Raw genomic sequence first — 14,696 nt, 5'->3', positions numbered from 1 at the left:
CTCGGGGCAGAGATGTTTTAGCAGCAGATTTTTAGATTTCATGGAGTTGAGACGAGATATAAATATAAATATTATGCACAGAGAGTCACTCAGAATCCTTTGTTTGTATTCTATTGTACAGAAGATTCTTTGGGGGTTTGGTTTTTTCCTTTTTTTTGGGTTTTTTTTTCCTTTTTTTTTTGTGCAATAAAGTTTTGTTTTGGCAGAACAGAGCCTGTGGAATTCCTTAGCAAAATCCTCGTGGAACAACAACTTCCCAACTCAGTTTTCCCACTCTGGGAGGCAAAATCCCAATTTCTTCCTCCACTCTCGGCTCGTTTTCCTCTGGTTTTCCATCATTTCCACCCAAAACCAGGGAGAAAATCCAGGGATGAATCTTATGAAGCAAATCCAGCAGGGATCAATCCTACAGAACTTCCCAAGCTTGGTGATTTTTTTACAAAACTTTTTTATTTCCAGTCCCGTTTTCCCTGTGGGAAACCCTGTGGGAATCCCTGTGGGAATCCCTGTGATTCCAGGGATGGAGGGGAAACTTCCTGAGGATTCCAGAGCTGGGAAAAGTTATGGAATTGCCTCCTTGGCTTCCTCAGGGGTGATTTCCTGGGAGTAGAGCTCGGTGAAGAGCGCAGGGAGCCAATACTGGGGCTCTGCTGGGGCCTGAGTGTCCAGCCAGGCCATCCCTTCCTTCAGCAGGTGCTCCTGGGAATTTGGGATTGGGATTGGGAATGAGAGTGGGATTGGGATGGGAATGGGATTGGGATGGGAATGGGAACAGGAATGGGATGAGATTGGGATTCCTATTCCCATCCCCATCCCATCCTCATCCCGTTCCATTCCCATTTCCCATTTCCCATTCCAATCCCATTCCCATTCCGTTCCCATATTCCCACTCCCATTCCCATCCCATTCCATTCCCACTCCCCATTCCCAAATTCCCATCCCAATCCCATCCCGTTCCGTTCCATTCCCATCCCATTCCCATATTCCCACTCCCATCCCATTCCCATCCCCAAATTCCCATTCCCAAAGTCCCATTCCCATCCCCATTCCCATCCCATTCCCATATTCCCATTACCAAATTCCCATCCCCATTCCATCCCCAAATTCCCATTCCCAAATTCCCATTCCCATCCCCACTCCCATTCCCATCCCATTCCCAAATTCCCAAATTCCCATCACCTACCAGCACCTGCTTTGCTCTCTCTGTCTCCCACCTGAGGCTCTCCCGGATCTCACTCACTGTCACAAACCCTTTTTTCTGGGAAAAAAACATGGAAAATCCCATTGCTCAGAGCCAGGGCAGCTCAGTCTCACCCCAGGCTGCTCTCATCCCAGTTTTCCGTGGAAGCAACGAGGTTTTCCAGGAGTTTGTTATCCACATTTCAATCCATAATGCAGCTTTGCCCACAGGCTTCATCCAATCCCAATCCCAACTCCCAGTTTCCAGTCCCAAATCCCAATTCCTAATTGCAATTCCCAACCCCAATCCCAACTCCCCATTCTGATTCCTGATTCGCAATCCCCAGTTCCCAACTCCCAATTCCCAACTCCCAATTTCCAATCCCAGTTCCCAATTCTGATTCCCAATCCCCATTTCCAGTCCCAACTCCCAATTCCCCAATCCCGATTCCCCAATTCCAACTCCAACTCCCAGTCCCCAATTCCCAACTCCCAATTCCCCAATCCTAATTTCCAATCCCAACTCCCAATTCCCCAACTCCCAATTCCCCAATTCCCAACTCCCAATCCCCCAATTCCCAACTCCCAATCCCAATTCCCCAATTTCCAATCCCAACTCCCAATCCCAATTCCCAACTCCAATCCCCATTTCCAATCCCAATTCCCCAATTTCCAACTCCCAATCCCATTTCCCATTTCCAATCCTAATTCCCCAATTTCCAATTCCCAATTCCCCAATCCCAACTCCCATTCCCAATCCCAATTCCCCAAATTCCCAATCCCAACCCCAGCTCCCAATTCCCAATCCCAACTCCCAATTCCCCAAATTCCCAACTCCCATTCCCAATCCCAACTCCCATTTCCAATCCCAATTCCCCAAATTCCTAACCCCAACTCCCATTCCCAATTCCCAATCCCAACTCCCATTCCCAATCCCCAATCCCAACTCCCATTCCCAATCCCCAATCCCAATTCCCCAAATTCCCAATCCCAAACCCAATCCCCCAAATCCCCAATCCCCAGCTCGCACCTCGGCCAGCTGCAGCACCACGGTGTGATCCATGTTGAGCTCTGCCGGCACCGACTGCACCAGCACCGTTCCTCCCACCGGGATGATCCCAAAGCCGCTCCCCAGAACCTTCAGCTTCTTGATGGCCCTCAGCAGGTCATCCCTGCGGGAATTCCAGAGGGATTTCACCCCTGGAATGAGGGATTCTCCACAGGGAACAGCCCCAGGGGGTTGGAAATCATCGGGGTTGGAGGAGGGATTTAGGGTTGGGATTTGGGGGCTTTGGGTATGGAGGCAGAAGGGGAAAAGTTGGAGATTCAGCCCTAAAAAAGGCGGTTTTATCCTAAAATTGGGATATTTATCCATCCTTTTCTTGTTAGGACTGAGATTTGGGGTGTCTAGGCATGGAGGCAGAAAGAGCGAAGTTGGAGATTCAGCCCTAAAAAAGGGATTTTATCCTAAAATTGGGATATTTATCCATCCCTTTATTAGGGTTGGGATTTGAGGGGTTTGGGTATGCAGGCAGAAGGGGAAAAGTTGGAGAGTCAGCCCTAAAAAAGGCGGTTTTATCCTAAAATTGGGATATTTATCCATTCTTTTCTTGTTAGGATTGGGATTTGGGTATGGAGGCAGAAGGGGAAAAGTTGGAGATTCAGCCCTAAAAAAGGGATTTTATCGTAAAATTGGGATATTGATCCATCCTTTCCTTGTTAGGATTGGGATTTGGGGTGTTTGAACATGGAGGCAGAAGGGGAAATCTGGAGACTCGGCCCTAAAAAGAGATTTTATCCAAAAATTGGGATATTTATCCATCTTTTCCTTGTTAGGATTGGGATTTGGGATGTTTGGACATGGAGACAGAAAGAGCAAAGTTGGAGATTCAGCCCTAAAAATGGGAATTTTATCCTAAAAATCTGCCTGCTTTGGGACATTGATTCATCCCTTTATTAGGATTGGGATTTGGGGTGTTTGGGCATGGAGGCAGAAGGGGAAAATCTGGAGATTCAGCCCTAAAAATGGGAATTTTATCCTAAAAATCTGCCTGCTTTGGGATATTTATCCATCCCTTCATTAGGATTGGGATTTGGGGTGTTTGGACATGGAGGCAGAAGGGGAAATCTGGAGATTCAGCCCTAAAAAAGGGATTTTATCCTAAAAATCTACCTGTTTTGGGATATTTATCCATCCTTTCCTCATTAGGATTGGGCTTTGGATGCACAAAGGGTAAACTTGGAGATTCAGCCCTAAAAATGGGAGTTTTATCCCAAAAACCTGCCTCTTGGGATATTCCTCCATCCTTCCCTCGCAGCTCCAGGGGGAAAAATCCTCCCAGAGTTGGATTTTTAGGGGAAAAAACTGTCAACCTGATGGATCCCAGAGAGAAACCACAGCAGGGATTGTGGGAATGTGGAATCTCATGGTCAATCTCCCTTTTCCCACCCGGAATTCCAGGGATTTTCCCTTTCCCAGGACTCACTGGCTGACATCCTGAGCGAACTTCCCTCTGCCCTTCAGCACCTGCTGCTGCAGCTCCTCCAGCGTGATCAGACCTGGAATCCCAAAAAATAGTCCAGGGAGAGACAGGAATCCCAAAAAATATTGCAGGGACAGCAGGGAATCCCAAAAAATAGTCCAGGGACAGCCAGGAATCCCAAAAAATAGTCCAGGGACAGCAGGGAATCCCAAAAAATAGTCCAGGGACAGCAGGGAATCCCAAAAAATAGTCCAGGGACAGCAGGGAATCCCAAAAAATAGTCCAGGGAGAGACAGGAGTCCAAAAAACTTATTAGAGGGACATAGAGGAATCCCAAATAATTATTGCAGGGATAGTGATGAATCCCAAACTATTATTCCAGGGACAGCAAGGAATCCCAAATAATTATTGCAGGGACAGAGAGGAATCCCAAAAATTATTCCAGGGACAGCCAGGAATCCAAAATTATTATTCCAGGAATCCCAAATTTTTGAAGGGACAGCGAGGAATCCTTGGGATCATCCCTGATTTTGGGATCATCCCTGATTTTGGGATCATCCCTGATTTTGGGATCATCCCTTCTCCCTGCTCCTTCCCAACATCCCAGATGGATGTTAAATCCCAACCAGGGCAGAATCAGCAATTCCTGAGCCAACAAACCACCAAACCAACCCCAAACATCAGTGGGATCTCAGCAGGAATATCCCACAGGGCAAAGGGAGCTGGGAATTCCCAAAAATTCCCCAAATCCTCACCTCCATTCCTGTGCTTCAGGGCCAAGCAGACCTCGATGATTTGCACGCCCAGCTCATAGTAAAAATCCCCAACTCCCAACATCTCCGACCAGAAACCTTTGCCAGCTGGGAGAAGAGAGGAAAAAGGGTTTGGAGTGCTGGGAAAAACCCCAAATTCACTGCAGGATTGGGATTTTGGGGTTTTTCCCCTTTTCCCTCCAGCCTGGAAGGAAAGAAAACCCAAAAGTGCATCCTATGAATTCCCAAGGAATCCAAGCAGAGATGCTTGTAGTAAAAATTCCCAACATCTCCCTTTTCCAGCTGGGAAAAGAGGGAAAAGGATTTGGAGTGCTGGGAAAAACCCCAAACCTCACTGCAGGATTGGGATTTTGGGGTTTTTCCCCTTTTCCCTCCACCTTTGAAGGGAAAAGAACTCAAAAGTGAATCCCAGGAATTCCCAAGGAATCCAAGCAGAGATTCCCTGCAGGAAAACTCCCAAGGTTGAATCCTAAACCCCCCAAAAACTCCCCAAAAAAACCCCAAAAAACCCCCAAACCTCACTGCAGGATTGGGATTTTGGGGTTTCTCCCCATTTCCCTCCAACCCTGGAAGGAAAGAAAACCCAAAAGTGAATCCCAGCAATTCCCAAGGAATCCAAGCAGAGATTCCCTGCAGGAAAACTCCCAGGGATGAACCCTAAACCCCAAAAAAAACCCCAAAAAAACCCCAACCTCACTGCAGGATTGGGATTTTGGGGTTTTTTCCCCCATTTCCCTCCACCCAGGAAGGAAAGAAAACCCAAAAGTGAATCCCAGCAATTCCCAAGGAATCCAAGCAGAGACTCCCTCCAGGATAACTCCCAGGGATGAATCCTAAACCCCAAAAACCCCCCAAAAAAACCCCAAAAAAGCCCCAAACCTCACAGGCCAGGGGATCCACGCCGATGGTCGCACACATATCCTGGAACTGCACCCTGAATTCGGGATTTTTCCTGATCTCCTGCTTGTGTTTGCTGGCAAACTCCTCCAGGTTGGTCCTAAACATGTCCAGCTGCTTGGACATCTGGGAACGGCAGGGAAAAGAGGGATGAGAGGGAAAATGGGAATGGGGAAGGGTGGGGAAAGGGATTGGGAAGGAAAATCCCACTGGGAATTCCCACCTGGGCCAGCTGATCCTCGGCCAGCACTGTGCCGCGCTCCTTGTACTTGGCCTGTGGGGGAAAAGGGGATGAAAATCCTGGGGTGGAATTCCTTAGGGAGGGAGATGCTCCTGGAGGGTGGGGGAACCCAAAATTGGGGTCCTGAACTCCTCCCAGTGCAATAGTGGGGAGTGGGAGTTCTGCCAGCTGAGATTTTGGGGATCCTGAATTCCTCCTGTGGCACTAATGAGGTCTGGAAGTTTTCCCAGCTGAGATTTTGGGGATCCTGAAATCCTCCTGTGGCACTAATGGGGTCTGGAAGTTTCCCCAGCTGGGATTTTGGGGATCCTGAAATCCTCCTGTGGCACTTAATGGGGTCTGGAAGTTTCCCCAGCTGGGATTTTGGGGTCTCACCTCCCTCCCACAGCACTACTGGACACTGGCAGCTCCCCCAGCTGAGATTTTGGGGATCTGACCCCAGTCCCACTGCACCTCTAGACCCTGACAGCTCCTTCAGCTGAGATTTTGGGGATCCTGAAATCCCTCCTATGGTGCCAGTGGGGTCTGGCAGCTCCCCTACCCAAATCTGGGGCTCTGGCAGCTCCATCCACCCCGAGATTGGGACTCTGACTTCCTTCCCATGGTGGCACTGGACCCTGACAGCTCCCTCAGCTGAGATTTTGGGGATCCTAAACCTCCTCTAACAACCCCACCAGACCCTGACAGCTCCCCCAGCTGGGATTTTGGGGTCTGACTTCCCTCCCATGACACCGAGGGACACCGACAGCTCCCCCAGCTGAGATTTTGGGGTTCTGAACTCTTCCCACAGCCCCACTGCACGCTGACAGCTCCCCCAGCTGTGATTTTGGGGATCCTAAACCTACTCTAACAACACCAATTGACTCAGACAGCTCCCTCAACACTGAGATTTTGGGCTCTGACCCCACGTTCACAGCCCCACTGCCCCCTGACAGTTCCCCCAGCCCGAACCGGCCTGGCAATTCCCCACTCCCCAAACCGGACCGCTCACTGCTCTCCGCCGGGCCCGCTGTGTCCCTGTCCCCTCCCCGGTGTATTCCCGGTGTGTCCCTGTCCCCTCCCCGGTGTATTCCCGGTGTGTCCCTGTCCCCTCCCCGGTGTATTCCCGGTGTGTCCCTGTCCCTCCCTGGTGTATCCCCGGTGTGTCCCTGTCCCCTCCCCGGTGTATCCCCGGTGCCCAGCCCGCTGCTCCGGCCTGTCCCAGCGCTCTAGCCCGATCCTAGTCCCGATCCCGGTCCTGATTCCCGTTCCTGATCCCGATCCCGGTCCCATTCCCGCTCTCCCCGGTGCCCAGGCCCTGCCCCAGCTCCATCCCAGCCCTCCATCCCGGTCCCCATCCCGGTCCCATTCCCGCTCTCCCCGGTGCCCAACCCGCCGCTCCGGTCTGTCTCAGCCCTCCAGCCCGGTCCCGGTCCCAGTCCCGCTCTCCCCGGTCCATTCCCGCTGCTCAGCCCCGTCCCAGCCCTCTATCCCGGTCCCGGTTCCCGGTGGCACCTCGGTGAGTTTCCGCCTGGCGATCGCTCCCGCGCCAACCCCCCGCCGGTGCATCTCCACACCGACACCGGCACCGGCACCGGGCCGACGTCATCCGACCGCGACCCCGCCGAGCGGCGCGGTGATGTAATGCGCGTTGGGGTGGTTACGTCATGCATTGGGGCGGGGTTATGGCGATCCCTGAGGGCTAAGCTCCGCCCAGCGAGGGATGGCGGGAAAGGCGGAGGGGATGGAGGGGAGAAAGGAGAGTGTGAGGGGAGAAGGGGAGTTCTGAGGGGAGTGTGAGGGGAGAAAAGGGAGTGTGGGGGATAAAGGGAGTTCCGAGGGGAGTGAGTGAATTCTGAGGGGAGAGAGAGAATTCTGAAGGGAGAAAGAAAAGTGTGAGGGGAGAGAGGGAGTTCTGAGGGGAGAGAGGGAGTGTGAGGGGAGAGAGGGAGTTCTGAGGGGAGAGAGGGAGTGTGAGGGGAGAGAGGGAGTTCTGAGGGGATAAATAGGAGTGTGAGGGGAGAGAGGGAGTTCTGAGGGGAGTGTGAGGGGAGAAAGGGAAGTGTGAGGGGGGAAAGGGGGTTTTGAGAGGATAAATGGGGGCTCTGAGGGGAGAAAGGCGAGTGTGAGGGGATAAATGGGTTTTGAGGGGAGAAAGGGAGTTCCGAGGGGAGAGAGGGAGTTTTGAGAGGATAAAGGGGGTTCTGAGGGGATAAAGGGTGTTTTGAGGAGATAAATGGGATTTTGAGGGGATAAAGGGGGCTGTGAGGGGAGAGAGGGAGTTCTGAGGGGATAAAGGGGGTTCTGAGGGGATAAATGTGAGCTCTGAGGAGATAAATGGGGTCTCTGAGGGGATAAATGGGGTTTTGAGGAGTCTGGTGAACTTCGAGGGCCTCAGGTAGAAATTCCTCCCCGAGATGAGTTTTCCACGGAATTCTGGCTGCCCCTGGAAGTGTCCAAGCGGGAGATATTCCCGGGTGGGAATTAAAGTCCTTTCATCCCAAACCATCCCATGATTCCACGGCATTTTTTCCACAGTTTATTAACATTTTACAGGTTCATCCGAATCTTAATTCAGCTTGGAATTAAACTCTTTTATTCCACGCACAAAACGCTCCGTGGGTGTGTTGGGAATGGGAAAAATCCTCTTGTATTCCTGGAATTTCTCTGAGATTTCCTGGAGCTACGCAGTCCTGCCAGGGCAGAAATGGGAAAGAAAAGCTGGAATTCCCGTGGAATTCCTGCCCTAAAAAATGTCATTTTATCCCCGTAAGAAATGAGGCTTCAATTCCCATCCAGGCAGCTCTTTCCTGGCTCTATTCCCAGAGATTTTGGGGATTTTTGTCTCAGTTTTGTCACAGGTTTTCCGTTAAAAAGAGGGGAAAAGATGGGGAAATTGGGAAATTCCTGGATTTTGGAGTCTGGCAGGTTCGGGGAAGGGAAGGAAATCCCAAATCTTCTCATCCCAAATCTCCCCAAAATCCTTTCTCTGGGTAGGAATGGCTGGAATTCTGTACTTTCCCGGTTTTGCTGTGGGAATTGCCTGAAATAATCTTGGAAAATTGCTCAAATCCCAGAATTCTGGGCAGGATTTGGGTTGGAAAACCTTAAATTCCACTCCCTGGCCTCGGCCACTTCCAGGGATGGTGTGTGATCCCAAAAAACCTGGATTTTTGGGAATTTTTGGGACACTCACGCGGCTCTGCAGAGATCACTCGCCATCAGCCACGTCACAAACTCCTGGTCCAGGAATTCCCTCAGAGCCTCAGAGCCTTCCAGAGCTGGAAAACTGTGGGAAAATATCCATTAAAACTGAGCAAATTTATAAAAAATCCTGTATTTAACATCCCTTTCTCCCAATCCCGAGTTTCAGGGGATTTTATTGGGTTTTAATGTCTCCCACTGGGATAAATCCCTAAAAAGATTGGGGAAAAGGTGGGGAAATGGGGAGATTCCTGGATTTTGGAGTCTGGCAGGTTCGGGGAAGGGAAGGAAATCCCAAATCTTCCCATCCCAAATCCCCCAATCCCAATTCCATCCCAAATCTTCCCATCCCAATTCCTCCCCAAAAATCCCAAACCTCGAAATCTCTTTTTCACCTCCAAAACCTCTTGATTTCTATCCTTTTCCCCCCAAAATTCCTGGAGGATTCAAACCCTCATCCCGATTTTCCCCTCCCGGCTCTCACCTCCGATTTTCCACGTTTTTCCAAAGCCAAACCAGGAAATCTTTGGCTTCCTGAGCTCTCAGCTCCGACTTCTCCTCATCCCCATCTTTTTGGGGTTCGGCTTCCCTCTTGAATGGCTCCGAGATTTTCCTGGGAAAGGAAAAACCAGGAAAAAAACTCCCAAAAATCCACAAGAGGGTGCTGGAATATTGCTTTTCCACAAATCCCAGCTCGTCCTGGATCCAGAGGGAGATCCGGATGCACCAAAAACTCCTCGATTTTGGAAAAAAAACCCCAAAAAATGGAAAATCTCTAAAATAACCACCCGAGCTGCTGGAAAATGGTAATTTTGGGGGTTTGGGATTTGGGAACTCACTCGCTTTTCTTCTCCCGCCGCGCCAGCAGCCACTCCACGAAATTCTTCTTGAGCACATGGTCCATGGTGCGGCTGTAGTCGCTGGCCAGGGTGGCCTCGGAGTAGCGGCGTTGGACTGGGATGGCACTGGGAATGGTGGGGAGGGAATTGGGAATGGAATTGGGAATGGAATTGGGAATGGTGAGGATGGAACTGGGAATGGAATTGGGAATGGTGAGGATGGGGATGGGATTGGGAATGGAAATGGTGATGATGGAATTAGGAATTGAATTGGGAATGGCCTGAATGGGATTGGGAATGGTGAGGATGGGACTGGGAATGGAATTGAGAATGGGAATGGTGAGGATGGAATTGGGAATGGAAATGGGAATGGAGAGGATGGAATTGGGACTGGGAATGGTGGGGATGGAAATAGGAATGGAATTGGGAATGGTGAGGATGGAATTGGGACTGGGAATGGCTCAGGTGGGACTGGGAATGGTGTGGTTGGGACTGGGAATGGTGAGCATGGGACTGGGAATGGGAATGGTGAGGATGGAACTGGGAATGGAATTGGGAATGGTGAGGATGGGGATGGGGATGGGAATTGAATTGGGAATGGTGAGGATGGAATTGGGAATGGGAATGGGAATCGTGGGGATGGAAATGGTGAGGATGGATTTGGGAATGGAATTGGGAATGGTGAGGATGGAACTGGGAATGGAATTTGGAATGGTGAGGATGGGACTGGGAATGGAAATGGGAATGGAGAGCATGGAATTGGGACTGGGAATGGCTCAGTTGGGACTGGGAATGGTGTGGATGGGACTGGGAATGGTGAGCATGGGACTGCGAAAGGGAATGGTGAGGATGGAACTGGGAATGGAATTGGGAATGGTGAGGATGGAACTGGGAATGGAAATGGCTCAGTTGGGACAGGGAATGGTGAGGAATTGGGAATGGGAATGGTGAGGATGGAACTGGGAATGGAGAGGATGGAAGTGGGACTGGGAATGGTGAGGATGGGACAGGGAATGGCTCAGTTGGGACTGGGAATGGTGAGGATGGGACAGGGAATGGCTCAGTTGGGACTGGGAATGGTGAGGATGGGACTGGGAATGGACTGGTTGGGACTGGGAATGGCCAGAGAGGCACTGGGACGGGAAAATAGGGATATGGAGAATCCCAATCCCAGAGGGACATGAAGAATTTCCCACTTTTAGAATTGCCAAATCCAATTTTGGGATTTCCTTCTCCATCTCCAGGATCCGAGGAAAGGAGACCACAGAAGGAATCCATGGGATGTCCCCTGGAAAGGAGCCAGGAAAAGCTCCAAAACCCCAAATCCCATCGGGATTTCCCCCAAATTCTCACCCCGAGATGTTCTCCTCCATCAGAGCTGCGCCCAGTGAGAAGAGCAGCAGGAAGAGCACCGGGAATGAGCCGAGAGGCATTTTCCCCATGGGATGAGCAGGAATTCCAGAGCCTGGAATGCACAGGGAGGTCAGGAATTTTGGGGCAGGAGGAGAGGGAAGTGCTGGAGATGGAATTTTGGGATTTGCCTGCAAGGGAGGGAGAGGAGTCCCCATTTCCATGGATTGTTGGGAATTATTTTTAAGAAAAAAATTTAAAATAATTTTAAGGAGGTAGAGCAATCCCCATTTCCATGGATTCTTGGGAGTTATTATTTTTTTTACCTTTAAAATAATTTTAAGGAGGAAGAGCAGTCTCTCAATTTCCATGGATTATTGAAAATTATTATTTTTTAAAATCTAAAATATTTTTTTTAAACAATCCAAATTCCTTTCTCTGCGCCGAATTCTCACCCTGTAATTCCCACATGGTTTTGATCCCATAATTTGGAATTCTCCCCAAAACCAGGAGCAACTGGAGGGATCTGGGAATTCTCCAGTCCCCTGGAATAACTTCCATTTGAAAGGAACATTATCCCATTTTATCCATAGTGATGGATACCCTGACGAATCCCAAAAATCACCAAAACCCCAATTTTCCCCCAGAGAGAAATCAAAGTTTCCCCCCCGGGATTTTCCCCAACCCCAAATCCCCTGCAGGAACAATTTCCCCTCACAAAAAGACTCAGAATTCCCATTTTCCCCGGAATTCCTCACCTTCCTCTCCCTGCTCAGCTCCCGGAGGATTCCTGGTGGTTCTGGAGCTCAGGAGCCTCTCGGGGCTCCTTTTATCCCTTCCCCATCCCGCTTTTCCAGAGGGTATCCAGGAAATCCCAGCAATTCCCTGAGAGCACTTAGGGAGCTCTTTGTGCTCCATTGACCTCCGGAGGGAAATCAATTATTGACATTAATGGCAATTAAACAATTGGGGATGGCTGGGTGGGGAAATGGGGAAGGAGAGAGGATTGGAGGGAAATGGAGAGGGTTTGGAGCTGAGTTCTGTGGGGAAACTGCGTGAATTCACTGGAAAAAACTTCATGAAATCCATGGAGAAACCTTAGTGAAATCAGTGGGAAAACCTTTGAGAAATCAGTGGAAAAAGCTTCATTAATTCCATAGAAAAACCTTAGTGAAATCAGTGGAAAAACCTTAGTGAAATCCATGGAAAAACCTTAGTGAAATCAGTGGGAAAACCTTAGTGAAATCAGTGGAAAAAGCTTCATTAATTCCATGGAAAAACCTTGAATCCCATGGAAAAACCTTAATGAATTTTGTGGAAAAAACTTAATGAATTTTGTGGGAAAACCTTAGTGAAATCCATGGAAAAACCTTCCTGAATTCCATGGAAAAACCTGCCCGAATTTCATGGAAAAACCTTCCTGAATTTAATGGAAAAAGGTTCATGAATTCCATGGAAAAACGTTCATGAATTCCATGGAAAGAACTTTGTGAATTTCGTGGAAAAACCTTTGTGAACTCAGTGGGAAAACCTTCATTAATTCCATGGGAAAACCTTCATGAAATCCAAAGAAAAACCTTTGTGAATTCTGTGGAAAAACCTCCATGAAATCCATGGACAAACCCTCCTGAATTCCCATATTTTGCCATGGAAAGATCCCAGGCTGATCCTTTTTGGATAAAACCATCAGATCCCATTACTGTTTCTGTCACCACCAACTCCAGGGATCTGCTGGCCCCAAATCCCCAAAATTCCCCAGAATTCCCCCAAATGTACTGGGATTTTCCTGGATAAAGGATTGGGAATTATTGGGATGAATCCCTGCTCCACGGTTATCCCATTCCCTGTGGGATTTTCCTGGATAAAGGGTTGGGAATTATCAGGATCAAACCCCAATAATGGTTACCCCATTCCCAGTCTCTTGTGGCACTGGGATTTTCCCGGATAAAATTATTTTTGGGAATCATTGGGATCAATCTCTGCTCCATAGTTTTATCCCATTCCCAGTCTCTCATGGCACTGGGATTTTCCCTGATAAAATTATTTTTGGGAATCATTGGGATCAATCTCTGCTCCATAGTTTTATCCCATTCGTGTGGCAATCAGGATTTTCCTGGATAAAATTATTTTTGGGAATCATTGGGATCAATCTCTGCTCCATAGTTTTATCCCATTCCAGTGGCACTGGGATTTTCCCGGATAAAATTATTTTTGGGAATTATTTGGATCAATCCCTGCTCCATAGTTACCCCAATCCCCAACTCTCCTGGCAATCAGGATTTTCCCAGATAAAACGCTGGGAGTTATCAGGATCAATAAAGAGCTATTAGGCACTAATTAGGCACTAATTACCTCAATCCCAGAGGCTCCCAAATCAGGAATATTGGGATATTATCCATTCCAGCTGCGGGAATTGCCGACGGAAAAAGGGGAATTTCCATCCTGATATCTTTACGATGTGTGCTCTCCATTCCCTCCCGGATCCCGTTTTTCCAAAGGGTAATTCCGTTTATTTTCCATTTATTTTCCATTTCTTTCCCACTCATTTCCCTCCTCGGCGGGGTGGGAAGTTAATAGGGTGAAATAAATATACCACGGGGTTAAATCCCAGCTGGAAAATTCCCAGATTTCCCGGAGAAAGGAGCCCAGAAAGGTGGGAATGATTGCGGGGTGGATGGTGAGGTGGGAATGGCTGGGAATTCTGGAGGTGTTGCTGCTCTGTTCCTGCCGGGAAAACCAGGAATTATCCCAAAAAAATGATCCCAGCGTGGAACAGGAGACACTGAGGTCAGCCAGCCCTGGAGTTCCCATCCCTGAAAATTCCCATTTCCTCACCCCATTCCCAACCCTAAAAATTCCCATTTCCTCACCTCATTCCCAACCCTGAAAATTCCCATTTCTTCACCCCATTCCCAATCTGAAAATTCCCATTTCCTCACCCCATTCCCATCCCTGAAAATTCCCATTTCCTCACCCCATTCCCATCCCTGAAAATTCCCATTTCCTCACCTCATTCCCAACCCTCACCCCATTCCTGTTTCCTCATCCCATTCCTGACTCCTCATCCCATTAATTCCCAGTTCCTCATCCCATTCCCATTTCTTCATCCCATTCCTATATCCTCATCCCATTAGTTCCCATCTCCTCACCCCATTCCCATCTCCTTATCCCATTCCAATCTCCCCATCCCATTCCCATTTCCTCATCCCATTAATTCCCATCTCCTCACCCCATTCCCATCCCTGAAAATTCCTATATCTCCATCCCAAAATTCCTATCTCCCCATCCCAAAATTCCTATATCTCCATCCCTGAAAATTCCTATATCTCCATCCCAAAATTCCTATCTCCCCATCCCAAAATTCCTATATCTCCATCCCTGAAAATTCCTATATCCCCATCCCATTCCCATCTCCTCACCCCATTCCCAGTTCCTCACCCCATTTGGGAAAACTGGAAATTCGGGGCTGAGCCTCCAATTTATTATTTACAGGAATAAATTTATTTATTTAATGAATAACAAATTTATGGGATAAATGGAATAACATTATTTACAGGAATAAATTTATTTATTTAATGAATAATACATTTATGGGATAAACGGAATAACATTATTTACTGGAATAAATTTATTTATTTAACAAATAATACATTTATGGGATAAACGGAACAAAATTATTTACTGGAATAAATTTATTTATTTAACAAATAATACATTTATGGGATAAACGGAATAAAATGATTTATAAATT

At 48.5% G+C, this 14,696-nt stretch overlaps 2 protein-coding genes across 3 annotated transcripts; both read right to left on the bottom strand.

Moving 5' to 3' along the window:
- Positions 1-85: 85 nt before the first annotated feature.
- On the bottom strand, positions 86-7,186 carry SNF8 (SNF8 subunit of ESCRT-II). 2 transcript variants are annotated; one of them, XM_085083509.1, is made up of 8 exons: positions 7,068-7,186; positions 5,556-5,606; positions 5,320-5,458; positions 4,418-4,522; positions 3,666-3,738; positions 2,210-2,351; positions 1,184-1,258; positions 86-699 (listed from the first exon to the last, which is right to left on the bottom strand). In XM_085083509.1, the coding sequence occupies exons 1-8, from the start codon at positions 7,119-7,121 to the stop codon at positions 562-564; spliced, it is 777 nt and encodes a 258-aa protein (XP_084939635.1). In that variant the 5' UTR covers positions 7,122-7,186; the 3' UTR covers positions 86-561. The 2 variants fall into 2 exon arrangements, with proteins under 2 accessions (XP_084939635.1, XP_084939636.1); XM_085083510.1 differs by lacking the exon at positions 1,184-1,258.
- Positions 7,187-8,125: 939 nt separating this feature from the next.
- GIP (gastric inhibitory polypeptide) lies at positions 8,126-11,733 on the bottom strand. Its single transcript, XM_085083530.1, has 6 exons — positions 11,704-11,733; positions 10,949-11,060; positions 9,596-9,721; positions 9,241-9,369; positions 8,749-8,841; positions 8,126-8,245 (listed from the first exon to the last, which is right to left on the bottom strand). Exons 2-6 carry the CDS (start codon positions 11,035-11,037, stop codon positions 8,236-8,238), a joined length of 447 nt encoding a protein of 148 aa, XP_084939656.1. The 5' UTR covers positions 11,038-11,060; positions 11,704-11,733; the 3' UTR covers positions 8,126-8,235.
- Between the last annotated feature and the right edge of the window lie 2,963 nt (positions 11,734-14,696).

This window comes from Lichenostomus cassidix, chromosome 27 (genome assembly GCF_008360975.1).
Source record: "Lichenostomus cassidix isolate B80296 chromosome 27, HeHo_3.0, whole genome shotgun sequence".
NCBI lineage: Eukaryota > Metazoa > Chordata > Aves > Passeriformes > Meliphagidae > Lichenostomus > Lichenostomus cassidix.
Note: the sequence above shows the minus strand (reverse complement) of the source record. Positions and strands in the feature narration are given on the sequence as shown.

Excerpts from the sequence above, each read along its gene's own strand:
- SNF8 (XM_085083509.1), bottom strand. The coding sequence starts at position 7,121 with ATGCACCGGCGGGGGGTTGGCGCGGGAGCGATCGCCAGGCGGAAACTC. Across the intron at positions 5,607-7,067 it reads CCAGGCGGAAACTCACCGAG|GCCAAGTACAAGGAGCGCGG; the intron begins GTGCCACCGGGA and ends TTTCCCCCACAG. Across the intron at positions 4,523-5,319 it reads CGGCGTGGATCCCCTGGCCT|CTGGCAAAGGTTTCTGGTCG; the intron begins GTGAGGTTTGGG and ends CTCTTCTCCCAG.
- GIP (XM_085083530.1), bottom strand. The coding sequence starts at position 11,037 with ATGGGGAAAATGCCTCTCGGCTCATTCCCGGTGCTCTTCCTGCTGCTC. Across the intron at positions 9,722-10,948 it reads ATGGAGGAGAACATCTCGGG|TGCCATCCCAGTCCAACGCC; the intron begins GTGAGAATTTGG and ends CACCATTCCCAG. Across the intron at positions 9,370-9,595 it reads CGGCGGGAGAAGAAAAGCGA|GAAAATCTCGGAGCCATTCA; the intron begins GTGAGTTCCCAA and ends TTCCTTTCCCAG.